General features: G+C 40.7%; 1 protein-coding gene across 3 annotated transcripts in view; it reads left to right on the top strand.

The window, feature by feature from the left end:
• luzp2 (leucine zipper protein 2) overlaps positions 1-16,913 on the top strand; it is a 221,803-nt gene that overhangs the window by 174,373 nt on the left and 30,517 nt on the right. For all 3 annotated transcript variants that reach the window (XM_084575017.1, XM_084575018.1, XM_084575019.1), the window contains one exon: positions 11,520-11,582. In XM_084575017.1, coding sequence (XP_084431143.1) covers positions 11,520-11,582 — 63 coding nt within the window. The remainder of the gene's footprint in view (positions 1-11,519; positions 11,583-16,913) is intronic.

The following is a 16,913-nucleotide window of genomic DNA, read 5'->3' as shown; positions in this document are numbered from 1 at the left end:
TATTTGCTAATAGTCGGCTCCATTTACATTGTACAACTTCCGACTGAGCCAACGCGCTACGTTCCAGCCTGATTCAGTGATGCCTTTGAAGAGCCCGAGTTATATTATACAAGTCATCGCAAAACTCATAGCAACCCTCAACACCACGGTGCGAGCAGACTAACAATCAGCCACAAATTCACCACTGCCATCAAGGAGATTCTGTCTGAGCTTCGCGTCAGCTTGAAGTGCAAAATCATACTTCCTCATTTGCAGTGTGTGGGATGTCTGTCTGGGTAACTCAGTCACCTGCTGGCAACTCCTACATTTATGCATAAGACTTTCTTCTACAAGTGGGATTAAATCTGTGTCACTCTCCACATTGTTTTACTTCTGTTTTTTTACTCTGTGTGGCTTCATGGGCACCGGCACTGAACTCGAATCATAGAAACTTGTGAGAGGTAAAAACAGGCGGCATGTGTTCAGAGGGCTGGTGTCATGCTGTCACTTAGCAGCTCTGCTTTATTCCTCACAGCCTGCCATGGATATTGATTTCTGGCCCTCTGCTCCCAGACAAGTGACCAGTTTTCTGTGTTATTCAGCTGTGACACTATAAAGTGGATGGTCTATTTTTTCTTTCTTTTTTTTTTTTTTTTTACAGAAATACATCCAAGTGCTTCAAGACTGATGAAGGCTGCGACTACAGATATTTCTCTGAGATGTTCAGAAAATTACATTTTATGTTAGTTTTTTTTTTTTCTCTCCTTACTTTATTGTAGCTAGAGGCTGTTTTAACAAACACTGTGGCTTCACAGGACATTCAATTTCAAAATGTCTTGACACCGCGAGTCAGTGTCAAGACATCAGAGAATAGTTTCACACAGAACCTGAGCCATATTGTGGAAAAGAATATCTTGAAAAGCACTGTAAGTCTTCCTTTATAATTATTCTGAAATACAAGTTTACTTCTTTGTTTTTTAATATATACTAGGATTGATGTTTGATGGAAATAACATAGTAAGAACTAAGACATAATATAAAATATACAAAGAATATATAAAAAGTATTATTATTATTATTTTTTTTAATCTGATGTTCATAAACTCTTTTCTGGTGATAATATTGCCAGATATTTTATGTAAAAGCAAACCCAAACCAAACCGTATGCACCAACACACGAGGCGACCGTTAATGGTGCCACCTTGTCAGTATGTGATCACAAGAAACTCAAATGTTAAATGTACATGTAAGTTATTAGATATTATTTAGATTACTGCTATATCGTTGTAGTATCTAAACCAGCCAAGCATTTCCAAATATTAAAATTCAGAAGCTTTTTTTATTTTATCTGCCTTTGGCAGCCTCTGCCTCTGTGCAGTAGGACAAATCAAATCAAATAAATAAATAAATCAAATATGCAAATTGTGTGTCCGGAATAAGAAATAAAGAGTCTCATGTCATTTTCAAAAAATCAGAAAAACAAAGTAATTCTGGCTTCAGATAAACTGACTAGTTATGGGCACTCAGAAAGCAAAAGTGATGGACAATTTGTACTTTCTCCTGGACTATATTAATATTCCCAGAACATACAGGTGCTAAAATATTAGTCATGCTTTTCTCTGCCAAGAGGCATCTAATCCTGTCCAAATCTACCATGTCTGTGATGTGTAAAGTGAAAAGAAAATACACCAGAAAAGAAACGAAAAAAAAAATAAAGGTTTAAATCTTTCAAGAATGAACACTTTCATACAATTTTTTGAAGCTCAATGGGAACTGTTAACAGCCTTGTTTGTATGTGGCGCATCCAGGGTTTTGTCTTCCCATTCAGAGTTCTTGCTTTGCACTTAAATCCTTTGTTTATCCGGAGCAAATTCTCCACCCTAAAGATAGACGTCAGACTAAATTCTTTAATTCCATGGGGTCCTCAGGTAGTAGTCTGGTGCATGTAGAGCTTAAAGAGGCTGTAATCAATACTTAGTATTGGAGTGTAACCAAGCAGTACTTTTAAGGCCTGTGCAGACTGGCTGAGAGTCTGAAAACGGAATGATGATATTTCTGTCAATATTCTTTTTTAAAAAAGTAAAAATAAAACACAAGTATTTGTCAAGAAGCCTTGTTTTTGCTTAGGTACAGTATACTGACCACATAGTTTTCAACTAGCAAACAACCTGTAAATGTCTGTCTGTCTTTTGGACCTGGCACTCATGTGGATGTACCACCCACCTAGACCAGGCCAGGCTCCCCCACCCCAGAGCAATGACACTCCTTGATGGCAGCAGCCATCCCCAGTAGGATGCAGCCTGACACAGGTACACACACAAAAATGGTTTAGGAAGAACTCAACAAGGTGTTGACCTGATCTCCAAATTCACTAGTTCCCAAACTGATCAAGTATCTGTGGGTTGATCCACGGAGGTCCCTCCCCTCAACCCATAGGACCCCCACTAACAACATCCTGTTGCCAGACATCACAGGACACCCTCAGAAGGCCCATGTCCATTCTCTGATGAGTCACAACTGTTTTGGAGGCAGAAGGGAGACCTACACAATATTAGGCAATAAAGGAACATTTGAGGAAAAAAACTACAAATATGATGTCTTCAGTTTGCTTCTGGTTTTGGGTTCACTCTTGTTTCTCTCACATAAACATGTGTTCTTAGAGCACAGTAAAAGCTCAATAAGTGCAATTCAGATACAAAAAGAAACAAGCATTGTTTTAATAGTTTTACTATAGCAGTAAGTATTATTTCTGCCCATGTTATTCAGCAGCAAACTCACAACTTCATGTCACACTACGGACCCTTTTCACGGCAGACATCTGACAAGGAAAGCGCAGGCGAAATTAACGTTTCCATTAACTGTCCTCGTAAGCCGTGGCAGTGAATCAGCACGCACAAAAGCAGGTGGAATGCAGCCATTGTAAATACACGCATGATATTCCCTAGTGTGACACATCAAAAATACCAGCTGTGAGGAAAAAATAAATTTAAAAAAAATGGTCTACTGATGCAGACTTCTTCATTGTCTTCTTGCAGGTGTGCAATGAAACTCACTCACGAACTTCTCAATAAGATGCAGTGTATTAGAAGAAGGCTTCAGGCAGTCGTATGTCTTAATTAGTACATTGAATTAGTACATTAAATAATTATTCAGTGGTTAGAAAGGTAGCGCACCCTCCCACTCTACTCCATAGACAATAAAACACAGCATTAAGTCTGCAACCGATTAATGTTCTTTATGCTATAAGGTATGATTATTTTTTCCTCTTACTGAAACAAATTAAACACGCCTCACAGCGGCATGAGGGCAAAAGATTATTTTGAACACAATTAGGCATAATCAAACATCACATCCAAGGAATATTAATTCTTTAGGACAGCCTGAAAGCCGCACGAGGACTCCATGTCCTAACAATTCACTGTGCAAAGTTCATCCTATGCTAAACCAGAACAGAAAGTGGTTACGGCGTGTTTTAGACCAACCTGCATTGCTTTAATCTGAGTTTTTGTAATCATGACCAGTTATTTTACTCATACGTTGAAGAGAAACTGTTAGCTACGAGGGAAACATCACCCCGAGTGAACTCCGATCACACGCCTTTAGTTCCACCTTAACGCAGAGCGGATAGCTACATTTGCACATATATCTAGACTTGATTTATTCCGTTTGAAATATCAATTTGTCTAAGCATTCTCCATATTTTACAGTTGCAGCACTTGGATTAATCTCCGAGATAATTCACTCTCAGCATTAGAGGCTCCTCTGTCATAATTTCCATCTGATTTATCAGGTTGTTCGAGCCGTTTTTTTGATTCGGCTCGAACGAACACGAGCAACGACAATGAATTAAATGACCAGAAAAGATTAGTGCTCAGGTGGGTGGGTTCGTGAGGGGATGCGCTGCGGCTCTATTATTATGCTGATGGTAATTCAGGCTACTTCACAGGGAATATTTCAGCTCTTCTTTGAAGCGCCAAGCCTTACCTATTTTCGCTGAGAGGATCAATAGAGTTCATCTTATCTCTTTCCTTCGAATAGCCTGAAGCCTTGTCAAGCATCTTGGACCAGGACTCAACAGCTATTTGATGAGAAATGCAGAAAGGCAATATCTACAGAGAAACACTGAAGTGACGCATGTGGACCCCGTGTCCATCACAGCCTAATCTAATGCATGATCATGATTCTGTGGTGCATCTTCGCTCAGAACAAACATCTGAGAAAGCACAGAGAAAGTTTGAACTGACAGATCTATAATTTGAAAACGAATTGCGATTTTGTCGATTTTGCGTTGCTTGCTTTAATGTTCAATCTTGCGCTTGGGGGGCGGCACAGCATACATTCGATAATTGATGTGAGAGACGGGTATGTGGATTAAAAGGAAATGGTTAAACGCTTAATGTTTATGAGTCAGTGAGGAGAAAGCAAGATTTTCGTCACTGGTATGATCCCCCTGTTAACCTCAAGAGTCCTTAAGACACTGCAACCGCCAAGATCAGCTCAGCTCAAGCTGCCAAACGTATTGTAAGAAGCCTGCGTGTATTTCACACTTAACAGCTTATCCACAGTGAACATTTGCTTTCCTAATGCTGGTAATTTACATTAGACGTGTTCGACAGCTATACAGTTACTTGTACTTGTACAGTTTTTCTTGCTTTGAGAAAGACTGTACTGACAGAGAGTGTAATTGGTAATGTTATGTATAAAATCTGTTCATTGTTATATGACAGAGGCTGTCAAACAGGCAGACCCTAGGGTGTTTTTACAGAGAAACTCCACATATATATTCAGTGACAGTTAGTGACACAGTGGTTGAAAGTGGTAGTAAAAATCTCTTTCTTAAACATACAAGCAACTTATGTGGAAGAGCGTGATCCAGTGTTACGGGGCAAAGTCAGTTTCTGTTTCTATAACCGTAAATTTATTCTTGATCAACTGCACAAAGAAGTCATACATGGGAAACGAGAAGTGGTGGCTCCTGCTGAATCTCTGGGGCTGGCAGTGTTGGACAACGTTGCAGTGATGCTAAGGTGACGGTTAGCTGTCCTACTGAGGTAGCAGTAACACCAGTTACCAGAAGATAGTTGCTATTTATCAGTTCAGCAACTGTGGTTGTAAAGCAATCTCATTCAGCTGATCGCATGAATTTTATTTTAGGTGCAGCACATCCAGAATCAAGTGCAGTGGCGATTGGGGTTGATCATGTACAATGGATTAAAACCTTAATTGCACCACTGCATATAAAATACAAGAAGTGCAATCGCATAGCTCAATAAAGTTTGCTCGTCTGTCTTTCAAAGCAGCAAAATAATCTCTCACTTAAATATATTATTTGTATAAGTCAAATGTTTCCGATCCATCCTGTTTCATAGGAACTTCTTGATGGCTATCTAACCGTGTCCTAGCGATAAACGAAAACAAAACAAAAGCGCTCAAGGTCCTTGCATCTGCCACAGGTGTCAGGGACTCCAGGTCTGCTCCTACCACAGAGCCCTTCTTCTGTATCAGCTTGTCCAGCCACAAGATGTCCTTCTTCTTAGCGCTCCCTTCCCAGCGCACATCAACATAGAAGAGGGCACTGGCAACAACAGTCTGGTAGAACATGTCCAGCAGCTTCCGTCAGATGTTAAACAACCATAGCCTCCTGAGGAAATCGAGACGGCTCTGACCTTTTTTTGTATACTGAGTCTATGTTAGCCAACCAGTCCAGTTTGTGATCAACTGTAGACCCTGGTACTTATAGGTCTGAACCACCTCTACACGCTCCCTGTTGACGGTTAAGGGCTGCAGGTGAGGCCTGGACCTCTGGAAATCCATTACCACCTCCTTGGTTTTAGCTGTTTTGATCTGAAGGTGGTTTGCTCCACACCATGAGACGAAGTTTTTCACCAGATACTTGTACTCTTGCTCCTGTCCATCCCTGATACACCCCACATTTGCAGTGTTGTCTGAGAACATCTGCAAGTGACAGTTAGTGACACAGTGGTTGTACGCGGTAGTAAAAATCTCTTTCTTTCTACCTTTGGCAGTGCGTCGCCCAAATGGAGAAACCACCCATGAAAACCAAGTACAGACTTTTCAACAACTGTGCATAATTACTTTGAATCCTTTAAGAGCTGAGTTCAGAGTTTTGAAAACTATACCACGGAAGCCAGCAAGAACTACGCGGGACACATGAATGAGAATGCATAACAAAGGACTGTTGTTCACTGAAAATCAGAATGCCTTTCTTTTTGGTCCCACTGGCTCACCGTTGGGGTCTTTGAAGGTCCCACAGCAGCGAGGCCTAGAAGGAAGAGCGACACCTTTCTGAGTCAAATAATTACAAACATCACTTCTGCCTCTGCAACCCAGCCGAGTTTAAGAAAGACTCGTGAATGAAAGCCGTTTCTCACATTTCTCACAAGGCCAAAAATGATGTGGCAATCGCAAGGTCTCACAAAATTCACACTGCTACCTGCAGACGGAACAGATAGTCAGAGTTTATGTGAAGCTGCAATAACTACATTCTTACGGGAAATAAATTCAGATATCATTTTTAAGGTGTATCAACTTGACATTAGTAGTTAGAACATTAGAAACTTGAATAAGATGTTAAATATAAAACTAAACTGAACCATTCGTGGCAACATTGCAGATTTTTAAAGAAGCATTTGTGCTGTGAATTTTGGTCCTGTGAGCACATTTCATTGTGGTCTTCAACCGACATGAATAATGAAGTCCTATTTTTGTAACGTGCATGCCCTTAGAGCAGTGATGCAACAGAAACATCTTGACATGTGTTTTTTTCTTCTTCTTTTGTAATTGCAATGAGTCTCATTGACCTTTTAAGCTGAAATATGTTGTGACAACAGCATCTCGCTTGTTCCACCTTTAAATGGTGTCGGGCAACGCGCGCGCCATGACTAGTGTTAGTCCATTTGTTGAAAATAAAAATGTCAACACTGAACGCGGTGCACTCTTGATAGATTATTTAAACTTTTCAGCGCTGGGTGGAAGGAGCTGTGTGGGAGGGTGTGACGCATAAATGTGTGTGATATGACTGAGTTCGTTATACGTTACTACGTTCACACTGCGGAGCGAGCGTGGGAACAACCTGACTGAGATGAAATGAAAATGTGTTTCCAGAAGAGTCGTTTTTCTGTCACTTCACTAGGAGGTTAAAAGGATCCTTCACTGATGGGTTTTGAGTACTGTGAAAGTTGACCTAGATGGACAGTAAATGTCAACACTCGGGGGCTGTCAGCCTATCAGCACTTTATAATGTGTGAAAATAACTTTCAGTTGACTCATGTTTTCAGTCCTTTAGATGGTTGATTGCCTCTATTGCTGTACAGTACATGATAATTTAGCTGACATTCTATTTTTTTAGCCTATAATCTTATGCATCACAATGTGAATACGTATTTAAGATCACCACATGGCCAAAACAAAGCTATTCACTACTTTCTGTGGCCGGTGTGAATTCACAGCAGTCAAGGAACAGAGATAAAGGCACTGTGACAAATGCAGAGAGATACTGCACAGTGTATTTATGTGCTGTTGGATGTCTCTAAACGGAGAATATGAGCACCATGTAAACGTGAAAATGTGCCTTTATTTTCATGCCTGCAGAGTGACAGCGCTGCGGGAATAACACGTTACGACATATGCAGCTCCGTGTACCTCATTTCGCATAATGCACTGTGACATATATGCTCCAGAGGATCTTATTTTCACTCCGAGTATGTCCCGGGGCTAAACTACGTCACATTTTATGATGGCTGCCAGTTCCACATGTCCTCAAATGGTGGTCCCTCGGTAGGGGTGAGAGGAGGTGCTACTGTGTGGAATTAATACCTGGCCGGCTTTGCCGCCTCGCTGAATTGCAAGTGCCATCTCAGCTCATTATCTCAGCTCAGTGTGGACGTCCTGTATGTGTTGGAGTGTACACTGTACAGGTGTGGGTGTGAGAACTCGATTGCTAAGAAAAGACAGAAACCAGAATGTACCGTATGTTAAAAAAGCTCCCACTTTTTTTGAACCAAATGTTTTTTTGCTGCCTCTAAATCTGAACCATGCCTCAGCACCGTGTTAGCATATTGCCTGTTTTTAAACTAATACTTATGTACAGTACGTGTGTACATGGCTAAAAAAGTACACAAAGAGCTGTTGTTTGACTGTGAAACGTCGGCCAAAATAGTTAATGATACCCTGGTACTATGTTTCATTTTGGTAATAATTAAATAGCACACCGTAGTTTTGATGTTAGAGATTAACAGGGCTTGTGGTTTTTGCCACCAGCAATCGGAGACATAACATCGTAACTCTAGATGAAGTCATATAATTATGTTTAAGGCCCGGAGGACGCTTAATGTTATTAGGCCAGTTTGACTTTGATATATATCCATTTAAAGGAGACAGGATAAAGAGTCTACGTCCATTCCTATGGTTGTGTGCAGTTGAACTGAGACTAAATGCTAATATCATCAGTGTTCTATTCTTTAGCGTAGTTCATTATCATAATTTTGTTAATTAGCGTGCTAACATTTGCTAACTAGAAAATGTGATGATAAATGCTGCTAGTACCAAATATAATAGCGATCCATTCAACAGGCATTAATGCACTGAACCAAAACAAATGTTGCTGCTAGCATAACTAAAAATCAGACACATCCATCATTCTAACTATATGCTGATGCATGTCTTTATATACGCCGATCAGGCAAAACATTATGACCACCTTCCTAATATTGTGTAGGTCTCCCTTGTGCCTCCAAATCAGTTGTGACTCATCAGAGAATGGACATGGGCCTTCTGAGGGTGTCTTGTGGTGTCTGGCAACAGGATGTTGTTAGTGGGGGGCCTTTGGGTCCTATGGGTTGAGAGGAGGGGCCTCTGTGGATCATCCCACAGATACTTGATCAGTTTGGGATCTAGTGAATTTGGAGGCCAGGTCAACACCTTGTGCTGTTCTTCATGTTTTTCTTTTGAGTTGTTCCTAAACCGTTTTTGTGTGTGTGCCTGTGTCAGGCTGTATCCTGCTGGGGATGGCTGCTGCCATCAAGGAGTGTCATTGCTATGGGGTGGGGGTGCCTGGTCTGGTCTAGGTGGGTGCTCCATGCCTAAGTAACATCCACATGAATGGATGCCAGGTTCAAATGTTTCCCAGCAGAAGATTGTATTGTCACAAGATGGTCAATTTTATTTACTTCTCCTGTCAGTGGTTTTAATGTTGTGGCTGATCGGTGTATTATGCAAACTGCCCCTGTTTTTTTCCAGCTGATTCTTCACCTAATAACATTGCGTTTTCTCCAGCTAGTCTTCAGAGTACAATAGCACATTAACAAAATGTGTTTCTCAACTTAAATTCATTTAATGTGCCAGCTATAAGCCATAATTGTTAGTTGCAACATTGCTTGTAAATTAATCTTATATATATATATATATATATATATAATACACCCACTCCAAGAAGTGCCACATATGGGAATAAAAACAAACACTTACACTGGAGCCAGAGATCTGATTCTGAAGGTCAAACAGACGAGCAGATGTTTATTTTATGTCAAATCTTATTCACTGTGGTTATTATTAAAACATCTCTCTGTGACAAAGTAATGCATCTTATTTATGTGAGACTTGTCATTTTAATGAAGCGCAGAATGTCTTCCCACAGCTATACATGGCTATGACTGTCAAACTGTGGCTGGAACGATGAACTGTTTATAGCCGGGGCCACCCATCATCTCATCTCACCCTGCATTCCCGTGCCCGCCTCCCACATAGCAAAGAGTGCAATAGGTTCATTGTGCAGTTAGGAGGTTAGTGCCTTCGAAAAGATTCAGCAGCACTGCGCGAACAATTCAGCAGCACTACAGGCTTGGCTATGCTCAAAACCCCCCTCCTGGCACCCAGCATCACGCTGTTTCTAAGTCTGTTCCATCACACTCTAAGACCACTGTAATCCGTTCACATGCAAAGCAAGTGGGAAAGGAGCTTTCTGTTGCATACTGGTTTTTGTAGCCTTGAATTCAGTATTAAATTAAAGCTTTTGTTGTTTTTTAAGCTACACACGGGTGGCACCGTGGCTCCCGTTTCAGAATATCTCTGCCCTATTCTAACCCTAAAGGCCTCTCCGATCCCTCGAACAGTTGGTTTTAACTGTCTGACGATTGAGACTAGTGGGTAAGGACGATGGTGCCTTTGTGGTGGCTTTCGGTTTTTAATCAGTTTTTACAGCCCAGCCCAACTTCACTGACACACCTGAACAGTAGACCACGGCGCAGTACAAACCAATAAAAGCATGTATGCATGTGCATGGAAACGTGACATGACTTTCAAAACTGCATGGTGCGGCATACTTGCTGCATAACACTGATTTTGGCTTGTAGCATCTGCACCGCAATAACATTTCCGTGATAGTTGAGTTTTGAATCACTGTATCAACTGTCTGAATGACCCTTTCCTAAAGGTGAAGCTTTTATCGTGGTCGATTGTTCTGTTTGATTAAATCATCTCGAGGTCTGGACTTTGGTGCAGCATCATGTTGTCTTTGGATCGGTCTTACCAACAGATCATAGCCAGAGCATGGCGTGAATTATTTATAACAAGTCTAGTTTTACTTGGCCTATCGACACAATTTGGTATATAGTTTGAAGTCAGCTCTTTCTACACAAGTTGAAATGGAGATTCAGTGAGGCTGCGTCTTGCTGCTATGTCCTCTTAAATCAGTCATGTGATTTGGACGCCCTGGCACGTCCGTCGACTCCAGAGGGTTAAGAAAAGCAACCCCTCCAACACTGTTTTCCCTTTCAAGCCCAATTCTCTCCTGCATTTGCAGACTTTCTTTTAAACACACAGTATTACTTTATTATTTAAATTCAGAGGGGAAGATCTTGGTGGTATGGCCTCTTACAGCAAGCCAGTGGCAGCAAACATTATCTTTTTACTTACCTTTAAGAAACAGAGGCTTTACTATAGGCATTGAACATTTTATTACTTCAGAATGAAGCTTTTTGTTATATATTCCATTATGTACGAAGAGATGTGCCGTTCAACAACTTCATTTTAACATAAAATGCTTATGGTATGCTTTTAAATTCATTGTCAATTGATGTAATTGCTTTCTAGGTCATAAATGACTCCCGGGCCTCCAGAATATTACAATACTGCAGCGAGAATCTTAACTGGCACCGAACAACAGGACTCTACGACACATACTTTGGCATCCCTCCACTCCCTGCCAGTCAGACGATTTTAAAGCCTTACTGATCACGTTTAAATTCAGATTCTGACCTTTAAGATGCCTGTGAGCCTGAGTGCGCCCTCAAATCCTCAGACAGGGCACTCCTGACTGCTCCTCAGTCTAGTCTGAAATCGAGTGGGCACCAAGCACTCGCTGCCAGAGCTCTTACCCAATCTGGAGACACTGGAGAAACTGAGGCCCACTAAGTCAATCTGGCTTTTTATGAAGCAGCAGAGAAAGTCGAGGGAACGTGCGTTGCCGAATATGGACACAAATGTCATTGTTTCTTTCTCTTCTTTGTTTTTTCATTTTCCAGAACAAGAGTTTGAAAAACAAGCTACTCTCTGGGAACAAACTTTGTGACGCCTATGCTGAAGAGGTAAGAATTTTTAAATGGTACACTCTCTTTTACCACATGTGCCATTCATTCTCAGCTCCGGCTCTGCTCATAGAAGAAGTGCAAATCGTAAGATATTGCAGACAAAGTTTATTTTCCTATGAGCAAGCAATTTTAATACAATATAAATGGAACAGCTGGTAATGTATTTATAATAATAATGAAAAGAATTCAACTTGGTTAAAGCAGGTCATTTATTCTTATTTAGCTTATTAATTGTAGCTCTTTGTTTAAACTTTAGTTTTGTTTGTACATGGTTAAAGATTAAAAAAACACACCAGCTAAAGGTTAGAAATGATCCATCCTTGTCTTTTCCCGCTCCACTTTCCATTCCTCTCTCTCCTACACACTTGCTTGGCACACTTTTGGCTGTCAAGTGAATCTCAGAACGCGTCTCTAACAGCAAGTTTTCTGATGGCCTTACGGTGCAATCTGAGGAGCTGGTTGTAGTGAGAGGAGCCTCGAGTGCATTTTGTCTGTCATTTCGTCTGTCACATTTCCTCTCTCTCCCTGTGTCAGCTCAGCCGCCTGTTGTTACGGTCAGACACGTCCACCAGGTTCACATCCTTAGCGAAGCCTTGAGCCGAGCTTTGAACTGCCACTTTTGCCTTCCTGCTGACCAGTGCTCACGCTGTAAATGCAGCCATGCAGGATTCTACAAGGCAGCGGGCCCTGCAGGCATCCTGATGACATGCTCAAGTCAGTGCAGGCAATGCCGTGTAATCATGAGTTTTTATAGGTGCGCAGTCTGCGATTCGGAGCTTTTCCTACATCCAGGCAACAGATTGTGGAATAACTTATGGTTTTTACAACGCTGTGCAGTGTAGTGATGGAGACGGCTTGATAGATGGCAACCTTGGTGGAGAGATGGGGAAAGACCCTGGGCTAGTCCTAACCAAAGACAGCTAAGAGTTGTTTGAGCAATGCTATAGATTATATAAAGCAAGGTTTTTGAATGACTGAACAATAGTTTGTTTTCAGGTAAGAATAAGCACCCTGGTAGTTATCAATATGGAAACTTTGATAGCGGCAATCTGTCCCCTGTTTTCCCACACAAAGGTATACATTTATATCAATGAGAGTCTTTTATATATATATATATATATATAATACAATTCAGTTCAACAGTAATTCAAGGTATATCAAATAAAGTAACAATCTCCCTCCCTCTAAAAGCTCAGAACCAAATCATGAAGCTTGGGTTTATTGCGAGGATGATCCTATATCATTATGAACTACATTCGTTTTTGGAACTTGATTAAGTGGCCACTGAATCTGTGTCTTAACCTGACAAGGCCCTCTTTGCATCAACCGCTCCCTGATGTCTAAACCTTTTGTATTCCACTTTTAAATATAACCTTCTCGAGTTCATTATTTCACAATGCGTGAACTATATTATTTTGACTTGAATTAAGTCATTTCGAGGACATAATCGTTCATTCCAGTATTCGAATTAACATGAGAATGAGGTGATTCAACACAGCGGCTAAATCACCTCTTGAACAGCTTCAGCAGTGTTGGACTGCTTTGTACCGGCCACAGATACACGAGCAGCACAGCACAAGGGTCCGTGAAAAAAAGAAATGCAGTGTTTGGAAGCTCTTAAGGTTAAATAGCCTTTCATCTACCCCCTAAGTCTGCGCCAACAAAGGTAATTCTTGAGTTCCTTTGGAGACACAGGAAATTGGCGCTGAAAATTACCCGGCCTCTTCATATTCCACCAGCTAAGCTTTTCCAGGCCATCATCGCATATTCAGACCCCTGAATGATGGTGATGGTACATTTGACTCTGCAGCCTGACTGATTATAACCCTTCAGGCAAGATTTTGGAAAGAGTACAAAGGCGATGAAGAGGTCCTGATTGAAGTTGTGGGTCAATCTGTGTAGAGCCAAAAGTTTCCCCGGCAACAGCAAAGGAAGTGATCGAAGCGGTGATAAATCATGGTGGCTGGATTTTGTGCTTGTAGTTAAGAATACCTCATCCACAACACTCTTTAGGGCTAAGCTGTGTTCTGTGTGTGCCTGATTTCTGTAGAGCCGCTATTAAGGCTGTAGACTTTAGGATTTTCGGGGGGAGCAAGTGGCTACTAGACATTCCTTGAACACAGGTAGATGGAGGTCACCGTGTTCAATTCCCCTGGGAGGCTTTAAACGTTGAAGTAAATCAGCGAGAGGAACATTGTTTCATGCCCCTGCTCTCTTTCCAGAAAGTTATTTATGTTTAAAGGGGAAGGGTTACAGGCTGAACCTGTAATCACACTATAATTACTATAGGGTGCCAGGAAGAAATTGACTGCAAAGCTGCAAAACAATTGCCACAGGTTATAACAAACAGCATTATTCTATTACAAACTTGTCTGTTCAGTAGAAAGTAGGCGGCTAAATTCTAATATAAGCTCCATCTATACACCGCCATCTTGTGAGAGCCATTTTTATTCACTCTTTTTATTAATTATTTTCTTAGTCCCACCCAAAACATCAAAAGCAGAATACACACCCTTTAACCTTTACATATTTTTTGTCTAAAAATCGATATTTCAGGCATCAGAGCTCTTTTCTGTTAAAAAAATAAAAATAAAAGAGACTCTCACATCACGTCTTTGAATCCATGTCCAAACTGAGATTAGACCAAACCTCTTTCAGTTGTCCTTGGCTAAACATTATAAGCACAAGCTCTCTTTGTTGCACATTATAAGACGTTGTGTAATCAGAATCAGAATCAGGAAAGACTTTATTGCCAAGCATGTTTGTGAGTCAACAGAAACAGCAGCATTTTGTGCGATTTGCGTACTCGTCTTCGGGAGTTGTGTGTTTTGTGGTGATTGTTTTCAGGATCGATCGTTGTGCTCTTGATCCATGTGGTGTCGACGTCAACAACGCTGTAAAGGTTGCTGCTACACTAATGTGCACGAACGGCTACAGCATCTTCACTCATCTGGCTAAAAATAAATAAATTGGCTCATAAGATGGGAAATGGCCTAATTATGAAGATCTAACTTTTGTTTGTGTGTGTCATGTTGCTTATGTGTCATTGCTTGACTAGATTTTTGTTGGAGGTCTTACGAGATCTACGGAAGTGTGTAGTCGGACAGGTAGTGCATTAATCAGTTAAACACAGAGTCTTCACAATGTCTAAAAACTATTTTTTTTTAAAACGCTCTTGGTGTTGTCCGACCAACAGTCCAAAATTTTAAGTTATTCATAAAATGTAGAACATTCTTTCAGCCGAGAAGATTTGTCTTGGTGTTTGGTGCATTACAACTGTCAGCATAACATAAGAAAATAGATATAAGAAAAATTCATGAAGATGACTAATATAGTAATTGTTTTAGATTTAATTTATGCAAAAAATGTAAGATTATTCACTTATAAAAACAGTAAAATGCTTAGACTGCTTAGAAGATGAGCATTTAACTAACAAACTAATAGTATCCAATATATTAATATATTAACATAGTATGTATGTTTACATCATACAATGCTGTAACATATGTTTAATGAAATAGATAACAATGACATATTTATATCTCAAATGAAAGCTGCACACTTCCTGACGTCTAAATATTATTCTGCCTTAAAACAGTTGTTATTGTCAGTAATTTAGTGACTTGGTTTAAACTCCTTCCATTTGGCCATGAGGAGCAGACGTCTGCATGAGGGTTAAATGGCTAAAAAGAATCTTGGCCTTGATTGTCCATTTGCCTCAGCGAAAGCAGTTCAATGATATGTCAATGTCTGGACTAAATTGATTTCAGAATAGATGAAGTAAAGCCAGACATATTTAATGGTATGATGGACGGAAGTTTCTTTTGCGAATATAAAACACACTTTGGAAACACGACGTTTGAAATGTCAGCGTTCAATCACATGAATGGGGTCAGGACAAGAAACGTGTATCACAGGCTCGCAGTAGAAACTCACTGACCCGCCTCAGCCGTGCATTTGGTGACTTCCCCCGATCCGAAAAGTTCACAGAGTCAGGTCTGTGCTGCTGCTGCTGCTGCTGCTGAAGATGCTGCTGCCTGCTATACATATCAGGCTATTTTTGCTCTTTACCCAGTTCATTGGAAAAATGTCAAGCAGCCTTTCAGAACCAGACGGCGATGTCCTCAGGGAAACGTCTGATAGCTCAGAAAACCGGAGTCAATGTCAAGGTTAAGACCATTCAGTAAAGCAGAGCGACACGCGGTATTAGAGATGTCATTTAATCTGTTGCGCATCTTTTCCCAAACAGCATGAATATACCACCTATTTCCCGCCCTGTCAAATTTACGGTGCCGCTCATATCTCCGATGGAGGATGTTGTTACACCAGCACTGCAGCCCTGTTATCGCTGGAATTACATTTCACTCTTGAAACATCTAGTAACGTGCACTTGTGCAAAATATAATACGCTGGATTTGGGAGGATTTTCTGCAGTGATGGATTTCAAGGTGAATGGCCTCATGTAATTAATTCTACAGGGCCTTTTTGAATGGAGGAGCATGTCATCATCCTCATATGTATTCTGTGGTGATTAATGAGCTGGGAAACAGATCACAGAAGTCTTTACTAACGAAGCATCACTTTTAATAAATGATCTTTGCTTCCTTTTATTAGTCGACTTTGGACGTGTGCGTGAGTTGTATAGGATGTTCTGTGATTAAATGTCTTCCAGTCTGGCTAAAGTAGTAAAGCGGTTTTGTTTTTGCTCTGGTAAATATGTGTAAAATGAAAAAGAAAAAAAAAAAAAGGCGACAACTGCATGCAAGTGGTTTTTATGTATTTAACTGGAATACCATAGTCATGGTTAGATGTAATTGGGCATCTACGAGCAGCGTTCCCCATACAACGTCAACACTACAGCTGCCCGCCAGGGTCTCTTAGCGAATCGGAAATATTTTTGCACGTTTCAAACAACGTTGTGCTTTCGTTGTTTTTCCTATTGCTCCCCAAAGAATCTCTCCCCATCAGTTAGATCATCTCTCCCTCCAGCCCTAAGCCGTCTCACCCCAGACTCTCCACACACGCCGGCCGCTAGCCTGCTCTTCCCTTCATTTAACCCAACGTAGAAAAGAGCACGGACGATTCATGTAGCATGTGAAGCTATTTGAGTTGCTCCCTAATAAAAGTTGACGTTACCGCCACTTTTTAAAACCTGATGTTTGTACTCGTGAGTTTTTTACAATTATTTAGAGAGAGTTGGTCAAAACCCAGAGGAAATGACTCCAGAAGTAATGTACCTAGCTTAACTTTATAAGAGCTAGCTCACAAAGTTAGGTTGAAAGTCAACTGTTGACGATAAAATACATTTATTCGCTGATAGTTAAGTTA

The sequence above is a fragment of the Chelon labrosus genome, assembly GCF_963514085.1.
Source record: "Chelon labrosus genome assembly, chromosome: 3".
NCBI lineage: Eukaryota > Metazoa > Chordata > Actinopteri > Mugiliformes > Mugilidae > Chelon > Chelon labrosus.
This window is presented reverse-complemented; position numbering and strand designations above follow the sequence as displayed.